Here is a 15754-nt window from a genome sequence, read left to right as displayed (position 1 = left end):
TAAAAAAAAAGACCAAGGTTGGAATTTATCTTTCATATTATCATCTACATCCTTCATATCTAGGATATTGCATTATAGATGATATACTCATAACAATAACAACTTAACCACTGTAAAATGTGTAGTTTAAATGTCATGTCAGCCATTTTTAGTTTGAACAAAATATTAGACACTTGAATTATTTCATTAAATTATAAAACATTTGTATCTTGTACTTTTATGTAAAGTAATATTATGTTAAAATGACTAATTTATACATATTTAAATCAGTATTTATTTTGCTATTGCTTTAATAAGCAAATATTTTGAAATTTATTATTAAAAGAAGACCAATTATATTACCTCAGCATAAACGCTGAGTTTCAAGTTTTTATAGTTAATTAACCAAACAGAAGAACTTTAGGTTTATTTAAGGTTATTTATATATCAAAATTGAGTAAAAATTTTAAGTTTTGTTCATATATCAATTGATACTAATTATAGTTCTTGCAAAAAGTAGTTTAAATAATAAATTGTACAACATAAATTAAAAAATAAATATTTACCATATAAGAATAATGAGGGATGGAAATGCATTTAAATAACCCATTTAGTATAAAGAAAGTCTATTTAGACATAAACATCAATTTTCAAAACATAAAAAATATTCAGGAATATACCTTATTATCCATACAATTTAGGAATTAAGTATCCTTACTATCTTAATTTTATAAGTATATGTATACACATATATACTTCAATATAATATAGTATTAACTTTTCTTTAATAAAATATTAAAAAATTGCATTATTACATTCATAAATCCACAAAATAAAACTTTACATAACCAAAATTAAATTGCAACATAGTAATAATAATAATAATCATATAATATAAATTAAAAAATTACATCCATAAAAATAACTAGTAATTTCTTGTGGTATACAGTTCTACATTAAAAAATTATTCACATTTAATATGTAGTACATAAATAAATATATTTTAAACAATGTATATATAATAATATATTTGTATGTATAATATATGAATTTGTGTATAATATATGTATAAATATACACATTTCTTGATGAATGTAATTCATATCATCAGAAATTATATATTTATATAATAATAAAACAAGATGCCGACGTTATAACATATTTTTCAAAAATAAAATTTAAATGCTACTTAAATATGTGTTACCATTCTTAAATTCCTTATTTTTTAATACACTCAGAAAAAAATATAAACTATTTATAAAATTGTAAAATTTACTCTCATTCATATTAAAAAATAGTAAATATTATTAGGTTTAAAAATATATTTTTAGTTAATTAATTTTTTGCATTTAAAATTTAAATTCATGAGAATTGAGAAATGTTTGAGTCATGTTTTGTTACTAGAAAAAATATAAATAAATAAAAAAAAATATTTATTTTTTACGTTAAATTAAAATTATATTTCAAAAAGATAACACTGTTAATTCATTTAAATGAAAAACGTGCATATTATATATCATTTTCAATTAAATTAATAAGAACTGTTACAAAAATAATGGAATAAAAAATTGCAAAATTTTTTTCTCATTATCACTTACGAGATATTTTCATATAACCTTCACATTTAGTATCAACTTTTACAATATTTACATATAAAACAAGTGTATAAATAAAATCACTATCTCAACACACACATTCCCACATCAACAATGCATATCTCCCTGCGTTAAGAATACTTAATGAATAATAATTAATTAAAAAGTAATAATAATAACCCAAATTGGTCAATGTACATAGTTGCTTAAAAATTTACGAAATATTATAATACATTAGATAAATCTAAATTATTCTAACACTATTATTGTGTAACATTACACATTAGACTTGAAATTATATATATAAAAAAAAAATATATATATTTATGTATATATAATAATAAAAAAATCCACATACAAACACCCCTATATTACATAAATATTTTGCAATAACCTGAGTGTATTTCATAGGTAACTATAATATAATATTATAAGAATATTAATTGGCAAATAACACCCTACATATATATTTTTTCAAAAACGACACCAAAAGTGTATTAATTTATACTAATTTCAACATTAAACAACATCAACCAGATAACCTAGAAGAATTCAATTTCAGCATTTGGCGCTTACTGTTGAAAATATTTTAACTAATTGTAGTCAACTGTATTAATAAAATAGGGCAATAATAATAATAATAATAATAATAATAATAATAATATTAATGTACACCTAGGAATAAAACTGAATGATACATGACTTCCTAAAAATCTAGGTTTTAAGACTGAAAAAAAATTATTTGTAAATAATAACAAAAGGAACTTAAAAAAGAAAATTCACAACAACAACAGTAAAAATAATAATATATAATAATAAAAATATAATAATAATAGTAAGCAAAATAACGACTTATTATTATTAAAACATGTCAAAAGATACTTGGTTAAAAATTTTCTCACAATATAATTGTTTTTCATATATTTTAAAATAAAATACAAAAATTGTCTTAAGTGTTCTAATTATCTAATAATTTTAAAGAAATTATGTTATTACATGAACAAGCAAAATTGCTGAACACAATTAGGACTTAAAAACATAGTTGCTTGCCACTGTAGTTCAATTGAGAAATAGGCGTGTAATAAAAATAATTAAATTGACCAAGTGAATTGAATAATGGAATCCAGTATCTTTTACTAGAAGGAACAAGAAGAAGAATTTAACAAGTGATAATATTCAAATTATAACGAGGTAATTTAAAATCATAAGAGTAAGCCCATCATTTATATTTGTATTTTGTATGTGTTGACCCTAACTCAAAATGTTAATTTATTATGAAATCAATTACAGAAACATCCGAAACAGACGAAACCTATGAATTTAAATACCCTAAATTGTAACATTACTATAAATGTCAAAAATAAAACTGTAGGAAGACCAAAGAAAATAATTAAATCAAAACAATAATGAAAGAGAAAAAGAAAAACATAATTAAAAATAATATTCAATAATAATTAATTTATATTCTATCAATAATATTAGTAGGAAGACATTTTGTTGATATGTAGTCACCGTATGAAACGCAATGACATTAAACTGATCATTGAAGTTGGTATAATAAAAACATACTAACGATCAAACATATCAATAAATATTAACAAAACTATTATGACAAATTAACAAAAAAAAAAAAAAAAAGTTTGTAATAATAATAATAAAAATAAATAAATATGTTAAGAGTGCGGATAAATTAAAATTAAAATAATTGGGAATATTTATAGAAATGTTTTCTAATTACTGTTTATAATATACAAATATAATGAATTTTATTTAATTTTAACACAAATAACAAAGAGCACACAAATGAACAATGAACACTAATCATGAACAAATGCCAACTATGACTGGACTCCATTGAAAATAATTGCTCTTAAATACTGATTTCCATCGATTAAAAAAAAAAAGAAAAAAAAACAAAATAATAAGCAAAGTAAAACTGTTATCAAAACTACTATAAAAAACTAATTTACAACATTACATTGGCAAGTAAAACAAAACAATGATTAATAACTTATCCTTATTAATAAATAAAACAACATGTAACATTAAAGCCTATACTCTAAAAATATTATGTACACCTATTTAAGTAAAGTAGGTAGGTTTGTACATAGTTAAATTGTTAAAATTCCAAATTGTTTTTTTACTACTAAATTAAATAAGTAAATAAAAAACTAAATATATAATATTAAAAAAAAAAGTAATAATAATAATATCTAAAACAATTCAACCCAAAATGTAACCCGCTTTTACATAAGGTAAAAAAGAAGTTTTTATTCCGAAAGCAGTTTTTGCAGAAGAGAAGATGATTTTTGATCGGTTACATTAGTGGTTGAATTTGCACTACTAGTTCTTGAAGAAGAGTCATTTATTGAATTCTAAAAAATAAAAAAATTAAAAAAATTATTATTTATTCATAAAAAGTATGATTATGAAGAAGAAACTCTAAACTAGTGGCAACGAGAACTTTGACCTTTAATAAAACAACATAATTTATTTTTCAACCTCTGCTTGTTTGTATATTAATTTGAATGATTAACTATTAAATGCAAAACTCAAATATTATTGAGTAATTAAGTATAGTATTTGTAAAATATTCTGTAATTTACCAACAGAATAAGAAGGTACCCCATGAATAATAAATAAAGGTTATAGTTCATTTTGAATAAGAACATTTATTAATTGTTAAATTATGGCAATTACTTTATCAAGGTCTACATACCACTTCTATTTTAAATGTCACAATTATGTAAATGTAACACCATTCACGTTACCACTAATATTAACTCACCCTTGCAGGCATTCCCTGGGGCTGTGGTGAGGATGAACTTAAATCTGAATTTAAATTAGACCACTTGGGACTTTCATTACCACCTAAAATTTGTTAATAATATTAGTGATCAGTAATACATAACATATTTTATATATTTTTTTATACCTGTAGGAGACATTTCAAAACTTAAACCCAACGGATCGAGTTCTGCAGAATTAACATTTTGTCCAGGTAATAATTGGTTAGATAACCGAGTTACTCCTTGCTGTTGACTACGAACACCTACAAATGCCCGCAATTCATTTCTAGTAAACTCTGTGACACCATTATTCCCACCTGTAATTGTTAAATCAAATAAATATTAATCTCAATCAAAATATTAGATTACATAATCGAAATATATTATTTTTTCATTTTTACCTTGGATTTGTGAATTAGTTGTTGTCATATTTATATTCTAGGTGACCGGTATTGCTGCTGCTGCTGCTGTTGTTGTTGTGGCTGACAATTGGTATTGGGTGGTACTTCAGTATTATAACCTACAGGACTTGTTAACACACGAGTGGCACTCCCGTGACTTAATTGCTGTTGATTAATAAAATTTTGCCTAACAGAGTTGTTATTGAAACCACCCGTGATCTAAAATAAAAATTATTTATCGTTTCAATTAATTTAATGTATACACAAAAATTAATTAAAAATAATTTTTATACCTGTAGTTGAGCGTTAAGCATAGGATTCTGTTGTTGGTGTAATGTCAACCTTTGTTGAGTCCAAACCCCAGGTTGTTGTGTTTGGCTAATATAAATATTTGGTGTTTGCTGTTGCTGTAATAACAATAAACAATTAAAATATTATTATATTATACAATGTAAGATTTTTTTAGTTATATATATGTATAAAAAATAAAAATTAATTACTTGGCTAACACAAGGGTTGATAGGATTTTGATATTGTGAATGTGATGATGGAGACATTCTTGATGTGGTTTGTTGAACAATTTGTTGCGCTTGTGTAGTGGTTTGAGTTTGTGTAGTAGTTCCATAACTAGAAATAAAATATTATATTAAATTATAGATGTTTTAAAATTTCATACTTCAATTAATATTTTGTTACATTTAATACTTGTATTATTATTTATTAATGTTAATGTTTTTAATATATTTATATTTGTATTTACTTTATTAAATTGTTATTGCTAACAATATAATTAGCATGTATCTAAACTCAAAAATTCTACAGAACTCTATTGTGAAATATCATTATATCAATTATAATATCCAATCATCAGAGCCATTGGGATCTGTGTCATTCAATTTTTATTTAATAAATATTGGTGTTGCACAACAATATCAAAAGTATATAAGACAAAATAAAGTTATTTTCAATATCCATATCAAATTTATAAATCCTACTATATTACAATATGATTGTAGTATTAAAATAATACAATTGCATTATACAAAACATATTTAATTATCATTTTAATTTGGTCTATATAGAAGATATAAACAGTGTACATTGCAGGTATAAATTAGTATGTAACAAATTATAAACTATTTCTAAAAGAGTAAAAGACCCAAACATAATTTCCAAAACATAGACATTTAATGGCATTAGTATTTTTTTGCAGAATGAGTTATAAATTAGTCTTTCTCGTTAAGCGATGTATAGAAACATATAAGTTTTAAAGTTGTCATCAATACAAATTTTAGGCAAATATTATAATACTCATGATACATGAATATCAAAAAATATTGTTGTATAACGATAGCAAGTATGGTGGAGATTATAATAGACATATTTTGTATTTATCATATAAATGTGAGCAGTCCTTTAGAAAACAAATAATAACATTTTAAAAGTTAAGTTTATAAACAATACCCTGATATTAAAGCATTATTACTCACTTTAAAATAGGGAAAGACTGTTGTGTAAGAGTAGAATATGGGGGTTGTCGGTTAGATGAAGGTGAGATCTGAGATGAATTGAGCAACACACTGCAAGGTGCAGCATAAACTGGACTTAGTTGAGATTGTGAATCAGGTACACTTGAGGAACGCTGAAAAACACATTGTATATTGTAATAAAATATATCTCTTAATATTAATAAGTGTTTTCATTACTTGTAACGCAACATTAGGTGGACCGGTATTATTTAACAATGAATCAATAGTTTGTAAAGCAGTAGTAGGATCTGGGGCTGGTAAAGTTGCAGCATTTGTTGTAACAACCATTATTTTTTGTTGTTGTTGTTGCTGCAAAAGCCTTTGCTTTTGTTGTTGTTGCTGAATCAACCTTTGTTTTTGTTGCTGTTGTTGCTGCAATATTAACTGCTGCTGTTGCTATTTTAAAAAGAAACAGTTATTTATTTTATAAAAACATTGTTGATACTAAAAACTATTTTAATAATTTTATAATTGTATATTATATGGTTAATACAACTAACCAAAGGTGGAGTTTGAACATTCTTAGGATATGGTGGCCTAGGAGATTGCTGTGGGTTAAACCTGACAGTGTTTTTTTGCTGAGGTTGATATGCTGGAGGTGGAATAAATTGGTTTTGTGCATGATGATTGCTTCCACTGGGAGAACCATAGTTCAACTAAAATTAAAATATTCAAATTCTATAGTATAAAAGTATATTAAATAAATAAAGTTTGTCACAAATATTTACTGGTGAAGGCGATTTGACTGTAGATTCAACTTGCATTAAAGATTTCTGAATAGCATTTACAGCCATTTTTTCATTCATTAATGAATTATAAGAATTTTGGTTGGTAGTGTTTTGTCCAACAGGATTGGGGGCACTTGGTGTTTCTAAAACGTTGAATAAGTTTAACAATGTTGTATTATCTGCAATATTAATTAAAAATTATAGCAATTTAATATGATTATAACAATTAAAAAATATCTTACCTGAAGTAACATTCATAATATCCATGACTTCTTCTAAAAGTTCTGATAATTCTGGATCCGAATTAAATGGTAAGTTGTTACTATTTGATTCAGCTATATTACTTAATAGAGAACTGTAGCCACTAATAGCTGAGGAGGTAACTTGTCGCATTTGTTGTAATTTGAATTTGGTTTTGACTTTGGTTAGCCTGTGGTTGATCCAGCATATGATTTAGGTACAAGTTATTACCACCTAGTGAAAGAAAATATATTAGTTTATAGTTATTTTACATCTGAATAGTAAGTTTGTGTAAGTTAACCTACACACAAACATGTAATATAATTTAATTTATAATAATAATTTTGATTACTTTTTTGCAGTAAAATCTTTGGTGACTATGAAGTTGGTTTTGTTGCACATTTTGATGAAGTCATTGGATGTTGTCCACTGTTCATGTTCCAGCCGCTAGCTACAAAAAACAAATCAATTTATTTTGAGTTATTGCTAATTTATTAAATTTACTATTTTACTAAAATGTTAGTTATAAAATACAAACCAGACTGTTGTTGCCTGCTGTTTTATAATAGTAACTAATTTGTCTTGAGGTGTAGCTGATATGACAGAAGCCGGTATTGCTGGTATACGCAGTAGGAGGAGATCTTTGGCTAACAATGAAGCAAGCATTTTGTTTCGCTCACGTAATTTACTATTGGTAACTTGGGCCTGAGAGCCACTAGGGCTAGGCATAGATTCAAGAACTGAAGGACCTGAATTTCCACCAGAGCTATTGGTACGTTTCAACGGAGGATGATCATTTTCATCGTCAGCACTAATACTATTACGTTTACGACCATGGTTATGACTATCTGGTGAAGTAGGGGACAAAATACGAAAACCCATACTATTGAGTATTAAGTCCTCATTCGAATGTTGATCGTTTTGCTACAAAAACAAAAAAATAAAAAGTCAATTTAACATTATGAATTACATTTATACAATTACACATTGAAATAAAAATTTATTTTAGACTTTGGAAATAATATGGAAAATTAATCAAAAAACGTGCACACACAAATTATTTTTTAGTAAATAAATTACCTCAAGCATGATTCCATGCTGCCTAACATTATCATCATCTTTTAGTAATTGCTGAAGAAGATCATTTTGTTTTTTAAGCCCTGCTCGAGCTTCAATGTCTTCATCTTCGCTTTTGTCATTTAATAACTGCAAGGTTTTATGAAAAATTTATTGTAGCCCAATATAACTGATCTCAATTGATCAAATAAAATAAAAATTTGAATATTTCGTAACTTATATTAAAAAAAAATTATTTCCAAAATCATAAAAAAAAGAAAAAAGTTCAGAAGTTATTTTTATGCAAAGTAGTAGTTATACACACCTTAAGCAACATATTGTTATTATTATTGCTGGTAGTAGCATTATTTGGAGTTGATGGAGCTTCATTCATGGTAGAATTACTGCGAGATGCTTGCCGTACATTAGCAGGACTTGGTGGAGTGCTATGATTAGTAGACTCGTCATCTGCACTTTGAGAAGCCATATCATCTGGATTCAATAATCCTTTTAATATATTATGTTTGTTCTTTGATACATTGTTTTCTTCAGTTGATCCATCAGTTCGTTTCATCAACAATGTTCGCAGCCGAGCTGATTCCATTCTATCCACACTTCCACAAGAATCATAAGAGTCTTTTGGTGATGGTATGAGTGGACTGAAAGGGAATGAAGTGTATTGTGATTGTGCCACAGGAGTATGTGGATTGGATGACACAGTAGCTGGGCTAGGTACTGGTGTAATTTTAGATGGTGCTTCAACTGAGTTTGTAGATGGTTCAGACCACTTATTTTCTTGCAACATATCACCAAATGTTGTGCTTGGAAATAATCCGAAATCGGAAAAATTGAGATCAGCTGACGGAGTCATGTTATAGTCATTACCGAATTTAGATTCAGACTGCATGATTGACACAGACTGATTAGATCCAACATTATTAGCCATTAATGGTAATGGATCTGTCCCATTTAATGAGGCATTCAATGGGTCTGCTGCTGCTGCACGAGCACTGTTGTTCTCGATCATAGCACACATTTCACTATCACTAAAAAAAAATAAAATATGTAATGTAATAGTGAACTAAGAAGTGATTCAAGAAATTAATGTTGTTTTATAGTATTTTGTACTATCAAATACCAACAGATCATTATTTTTAAATGCTTTATTAATCTAAATATTGAACATAAAAATTAAAAAATTAAATTGTTAACAATTAAGATAATAAAGTAATTAAAGTTTTATCTTAAAAATACCAATTTGTTAATATTTTCACTTACACAATGATTGAATGTGCAGCCATTATAAAGTCCATTTCTTGATTTTCGTTACTTTTGAAATACTTAGATTTAGTTTGAACCTTTACATATTTATCTTCTATTAAATGTAACTTATAAACTGGACTTGTACCAAAACCGGCTCGACGTGTTTCTTGTAGATGGTTGGCCACTTTTATTACATCATTTTTATGACATTTGTCATGTAACATTCTACCCACCAAACAATCCTGCAAATAATATTTTTATAGAATAAAGCATTTTTCAAATTTTTAGTTTATAATATTTTAATTTTACCTTATTTATGTGTTGAGCATAAACATCAGATACATCTTTGGTATCCAAAGCTAAAATCTTCCCATTTTGATCAAGTTTAATTGTAAACTGTTCCAAAGGTGGACTTAAATGTTTTTCATTATATGGCACTCGTCGTGCTATGCATAACAAGTTCTGGCTAATGCCATCTGTACTATCTTCGTCATCGACCATACCACCATTAATTTTTGTAGACGATATCTAATTATTAATTTAACTCCAGTTAGTATAAGATTTATAAATTTATAGAATATATTATAATTAATTACTTGTAACGTTTCGTACTGGCTAACCCTTGTCTGTTTTTCTTCAATAGTTTGATCTTGATCAGATTGGGGTTTGATTAATAGCCGGCAATTAAATTTTTTAGTAAACCTCTGATTCCAATTGTTCCCTTTGGAACCAGAGGGCGATTGCTCCATAAGAGGAGTGGTTGGTACGTTAGAGCCCAGAGAACCAATTGACGATTCGTAGATTAACAATGGGTTGTTTAAAAGAACACCAAACTTGGTGTGATCACCGTGGTGAATAATATTATAAACACTCTTACCAAGTAATTCTTCTTTATTATAATGTAGAAATTGTTGTATATTTTCTGTCACAAATTCTATCTGACTGTCTGCATTTACAACAAATAAAAACCCGTCTAATGCCTACAAAAATGTATTTATAATTAATAACTAAGACATCAGAATTTATTTCTTGTATGACATACCGAAAGTAACAAAGGTGCCAATTCTGTATTTGATATTCTAGTCGGTTTTGACGAAGATACTTCGCCTTGTTGGACAGCGGCTTCTGTACTAATTAAACTTTCTGTTTGATCAGATGAAAGTCTATGAGTCTATAAGCAATAAAATAAACTATTGTTAAAAAATAATTATTTATAATTTGTTTAAAATAGTTAAATTATAAAAATGTCATTACAATAATTGTTGTTATGTGTCAAATGCTTAAAAGTATAGTTTAATTATATAAGTAAATATAATATAGTACAATAATTATTACAAATATCATAATATATATGAAAAGTTTATTACTAAATATAATTGGTTATTAACTACTAATATTAATTGGTTGAATCTTGATAACTATTAAATAAATCGATGGTTTTCATTATTGTTATTGTTTTCAAATAAAAAAAAAAAACTAAAATAGTGTTATCACTAATCTTTGGATTTGTATATAAAAAAAACATGAAGTATATACTTGAATAAGTGAATATTATAAATGTTGTGACTTAAATTTACATAAAACCATAATAATGTTAAATTATTTTTAAGTAAAACTTAAGGTTCTAAAACTTCTTGTTTTCCTACATAAAATTAACTACTGAAAAAATATTTTATGTTATTTATAAAAGATTAGCATGAAAAAAATTCCATAAAAATCTATAATTAGAAATATGCAAAACATAAACAGTTTAACCAATAAAACATTTTCAGAAAGTGAAATTATCTACTATTTCAATTTTTATATAAATGGATTTTTTTTTAAAGTACATTTTTAATATTCAATAGCACACAGTAGAGGACTGTGGTCATGAATGATCAGGTGGATACATTTTAACGAGGCCCTAAACTAACCTAACAAAAAAACACTTTATTAATTTTAAACTTAAATATAATAAATAATTTATTAAAAAATAAAATAAAATATATAATAATAATAATAGAAATAGTTACTTAAATATTCAATTGTTTAAACTTTTTTTGATATAAAATGATGAACAATAAAAAATAAACTTAGTTTCTAATTAAATAAAATCTAATTCCTATATTGTTTAATGCAGAGTGTATGATTACAATAAATTTTATATAATATTCATAAAAAAAGAAACTTCTTGTATCCTCGACTCAAATTTATAAAATATGTTGTAAGTGCATTTAAATAAAAAAATATAAGATTATAAATATTTCATTTTATATTGAAGTGAATTAATGAAATAAGTATAACATCACCATATACAGTGGTTTTACTATTGTACATTTAATTCAGTTATGACTTACAATATATTTAAACAATATGTGTATATTAATTACTAATACAACTATGGTTAATAAAATATTTATCTACTTACAATCCATAGTTTAGTAAATAGTTAGGGGGTAAAAAAATGAATTTAAATGATAAAAGTTAAAACATACCCTACATTACTTGAACTCTAAGTCTTAGAGAACCATTTAAAAATGTTCAAACCTATCTCATTTAAAGTTATTTAAATCGATAATGAATAGTTCAAATAATTTATAAATTTCAAATAGGAAGTGTAAAAATTAATTTTTTTTATATTTTTTAACTTCAAGAAGTATAGATGAAAAATATGATTAAAATTAACATTTGACTATTGTATTATACTATATTAAATAATAAGCGATATTAATATCAAAAATAATCATGAAATGTTTTTTTTAAATCATCAAATTATTTTCTTTAACTTTGAAATAAGATAAAATGTTTATGGAATTTTTTAATTATTTAGAAATAAATAAATAATTATAACCTAAGAAATAGGAATACAAGAAGTTTTTAAATAGGATAAGAAAAACAAAAAAATTGTCTTACCCCGGCTCGCACCTGTTTCACAGTTTCCTGTAAAATGGCGCACTTATCAGGTTTTACAGACAAGGAATTCATGTCCGCAAAACTAGCTGAGATCAACTCGGCCAGCTCCTCGATGTATATGTTTTCCTGTTCTCGCCGACGTTTTTCATTACGGCACTTGTTTCTGAAAATAAATGATTTAATATGTTAAAAGTTAATAGTGTTAAAAGTTGTGTATTTGAGGGACTGCAACATTCCTGTTGCTGTCCAAAAAGCGGCTAAATGTAATGTTTGGATACAATTTTTATATATAATATTAATTAATTTGCAAACTTTATAACAGTTGTTAAGACTTTTTAAGATCACTTATATATAGTAAATACAGTATTCATCTCACATTTGATAAGTCACATTTTGGGATTAGAATATCATACTTTGAAAGATATTTTTATTTTATCATGTTTTTGAATTCTACAGAAATATATGAGACGATTATTGTTTTATTGAGCAAATATAAACACATTTAATACAATATTCAATGGAAATTTTGAGCATATTATTATAGGTATGGCTTCAATTGAAATTATAGAATATTAAATAACTTACTCGTGAAATTATGTATAACAAATATTAGGTTATGTTATATTAGGTATGTTTGTAACTAATTATTATAGAATTAAGCAAATGGTAAGATTTTTCTATTTTTCTATTTCAGAAATTATATATTTTATCAAATAGGTGAGACGATTTTGAAGAACTTCACTTCTGCGTTGAATTTAAATAATATAATATATTTTCAATTGTATTTCTTTAATTCTTCACCTATTCATAGTTAATATGCCAATACGCTGTAATCATATTAAAAACATAATAATTAAATAAATTGATAATATAATAAATCAATTAAATCACAAATTTAGTATAATGAAAATTATTTTTCTATGGAAATAATCATTTTAAAATTATTTACTCAGCTGAACATCATATATTCTTGTAAAATAAAATAAAAAATTAATATATAGTAAATAAATTGTGATTGTGGTTTCCCTCCTACTGTAAAGTACTATGTACTTTCTTGTAGGAGGAAAACTATAAAATCCAATAGTCTACAGGTTGTAACATGTTGTTTAAAAGTTCAATAAATGAATTTTAATTAATTGTTACAAAAACAAATGGATAAAATAAGATTTTAACCCAAACCAACAATGATGCAAGGCAATATTTAGTTTAAACTAAAGATGTTGGTTAATCATAGATATTATAAAAACTATAAAATAAGATTTTAGTTTATGATAGATTTTCTATAGTACGTATTTTTGCAAATCGTATTGAAAAAAGTTTGGAGCGCAAGAATTTACAACCAAACCCTATCTCATATAAGTACATGTTGATATAATTGCATTAGTTAAAACCAATATAGCATTTAGTTGAAACTATAATTCAATTAGTTAAAATAAAATCATATATTATGTTGGTAGGAACTAGGAATGAACATTAATTTATTTTAACTAATACAATTATCATTATGACATTTTATAAACTTTGCTGTCAGCCAAAAATGATAACACCAGTTACCTCCCAGGTTTTATTATAGCATGTAATATTGTGTAAGGTATATCAATGGACAGACATTGACAACATTTTACTATGTATACACAAATATTCATATAAAATGGAAGCAAGCTTCAGATTTGTATAATATTTTCATAAGAATTTGTTTGACAATATTATTACACGAGAAAAATGAAATGCATATAAAATTTACAATATGGAAATTGGATAATTATTAATACAAGAAGGTGAAAAATTGACTTATTTTCTTTACAATTTGAGAACGAATATGTATTTACAACTAAATTTAAGCCCCAATAATTAATAGCAGCACACACCGTTATTTTATACTTGATATTGTTTTTGAAATAAATCATGCATTACCTACACCAAATTAACAACAGTGCAGTGCATTACAAATCGTTTTACTCGTATTCATAATATAATATTATGATTCCGAGTGTGTAATAAAATCACTTTTAAGTACTTTTTAACGACCGAGGTACACAATAACACGGTAATAATTGTCACGATACTTGAAGTTTAATGAGATTAATTATTCGAACGTAAATATTGTGCGGCGCCTAATTATTGTCGTACATTATTTTACGGCACGGCTCCTCCAGATTTTCGAGTACTTTTTGAGGAGTTGCAGTCGGTTGCTTTTGTCGACACAAATTACCTCGGAAAAATATAATAATGTTTAAAAACCGACCCTTCTCTCACTTCTCCGTTAATATCTGTCAACAATCAAAAGGGGGTTAGGTATATATTAAATATACTTATACACTGAAGATATATGTACACAATATGTAAATTAATAATAATAATTGCTGTGCTATATATATGACAATATTATATGCACACACGTAATATAACAGTGTTAATTAACATATATTACGTTATAATAATAATAATGTAGAAATCGTAAAAGGTACTACGATCGTGTGTATAGTATGGATTCCGGCGTTAGAAGTAGTGCTGCTGCGAGGGCGGCAGGCGCTGTGTATAAATAAACTCAAAGGGGAAGGAATTAATTAGGTCCTTTACAAACCGCAATGCACACACCCCGCAAATGACGCCGACTAAATAATAAATATATATGATATTAATCAGAGAACTACGAATATGATATATATGTATTGTATTTTATACGTAATTTGTGTGCTGTATATATATATGTATACACGAATAAAATATATACATTATACACACAACTCGGGCACACAGCATTCGAATCGGTTATAACAGAAAACAGAAATTGTATTATGTTATATTATTATTATTTGGTCGTTGTTCCTTTGTGCTGCAGCATGTGCCGGTGTGTGCGCCGCCACCAAAGAGGGAAAACGCGTGTCCTTGACGATGGCAGCAGCGGCGGCAGAAAGCCACAGTATATAAACCTGCCGCCGACTCAGCTGCTAAAATAAGTTGTGTTACGCCAAAACGATAATTAAATCTCCCCGTCAAATTCACTAACTGGCGTACAAGGTGATTCGCTAAAGAACGATGAACACCCCCACCGCCATAACCACCAAACCGCCACAGCCACTACACTTCCAGTGCCTACCTTCTGGTAGCATTATTCATTGTTATACATTTATATAGGTACATGTATTTTATTTTTATTTTAAAGAAACGTTTATCAAATAATAATAATATGGACGAAGAAAAAAATACTTCAAATATTAATAATGATTACAAGAACACAATGAACCTACGATACTGTTAAATGTAATTTTGTTTTACTAA

At 26.1% G+C, this 15754-nt stretch overlaps 1 protein-coding gene across 1 annotated transcript in view; it reads right to left on the bottom strand.

Annotated features, from left to right (window-relative positions):
- Window positions 1–588: 588 nt before the first annotated feature.
- The window catches only part of LOC132924295 (nuclear receptor coactivator 3), a 39883-nt gene continuing 24717 nt past the window's right edge, over window positions 589–15754 (bottom strand). Inside the window, 23 exon segments of the mRNA XM_060988519.1 lie at window positions 589–3949; window positions 4363–4445; window positions 4510–4680; window positions 4765–4803; window positions 4806–4983; window positions 5058–5171; window positions 5265–5391; window positions 6255–6406; window positions 6471–6689; window positions 6794–6949; window positions 7022–7200; window positions 7264–7423; window positions 7425–7495; window positions 7614–7712; window positions 7800–7813; window positions 7815–8185; window positions 8342–8467; window positions 8643–9363; window positions 9596–9822; window positions 9890–10108; window positions 10177–10560; window positions 10623–10751; window positions 12473–12635. Of these exon segments, the coding sequence (XP_060844502.1) occupies window positions 3845–3949; window positions 4363–4445; window positions 4510–4680; window positions 4765–4803; window positions 4806–4983; window positions 5058–5171; window positions 5265–5391; window positions 6255–6406; window positions 6471–6689; window positions 6794–6949; window positions 7022–7200; window positions 7264–7423; window positions 7425–7495; window positions 7614–7712; window positions 7800–7813; window positions 7815–8185; window positions 8342–8467; window positions 8643–9363; window positions 9596–9822; window positions 9890–10108; window positions 10177–10560; window positions 10623–10751; window positions 12473–12635 (4207 nt within the window). The 3' untranslated portion in view covers window positions 589–3844.

Source organism: Rhopalosiphum padi, chromosome 3 (genome assembly GCF_020882245.1).
Source record: "Rhopalosiphum padi isolate XX-2018 chromosome 3, ASM2088224v1, whole genome shotgun sequence".
Classification (NCBI taxonomy): domain Eukaryota; kingdom Metazoa; phylum Arthropoda; class Insecta; order Hemiptera; family Aphididae; genus Rhopalosiphum; species Rhopalosiphum padi.
This window is presented reverse-complemented; position numbering and strand designations above follow the sequence as displayed.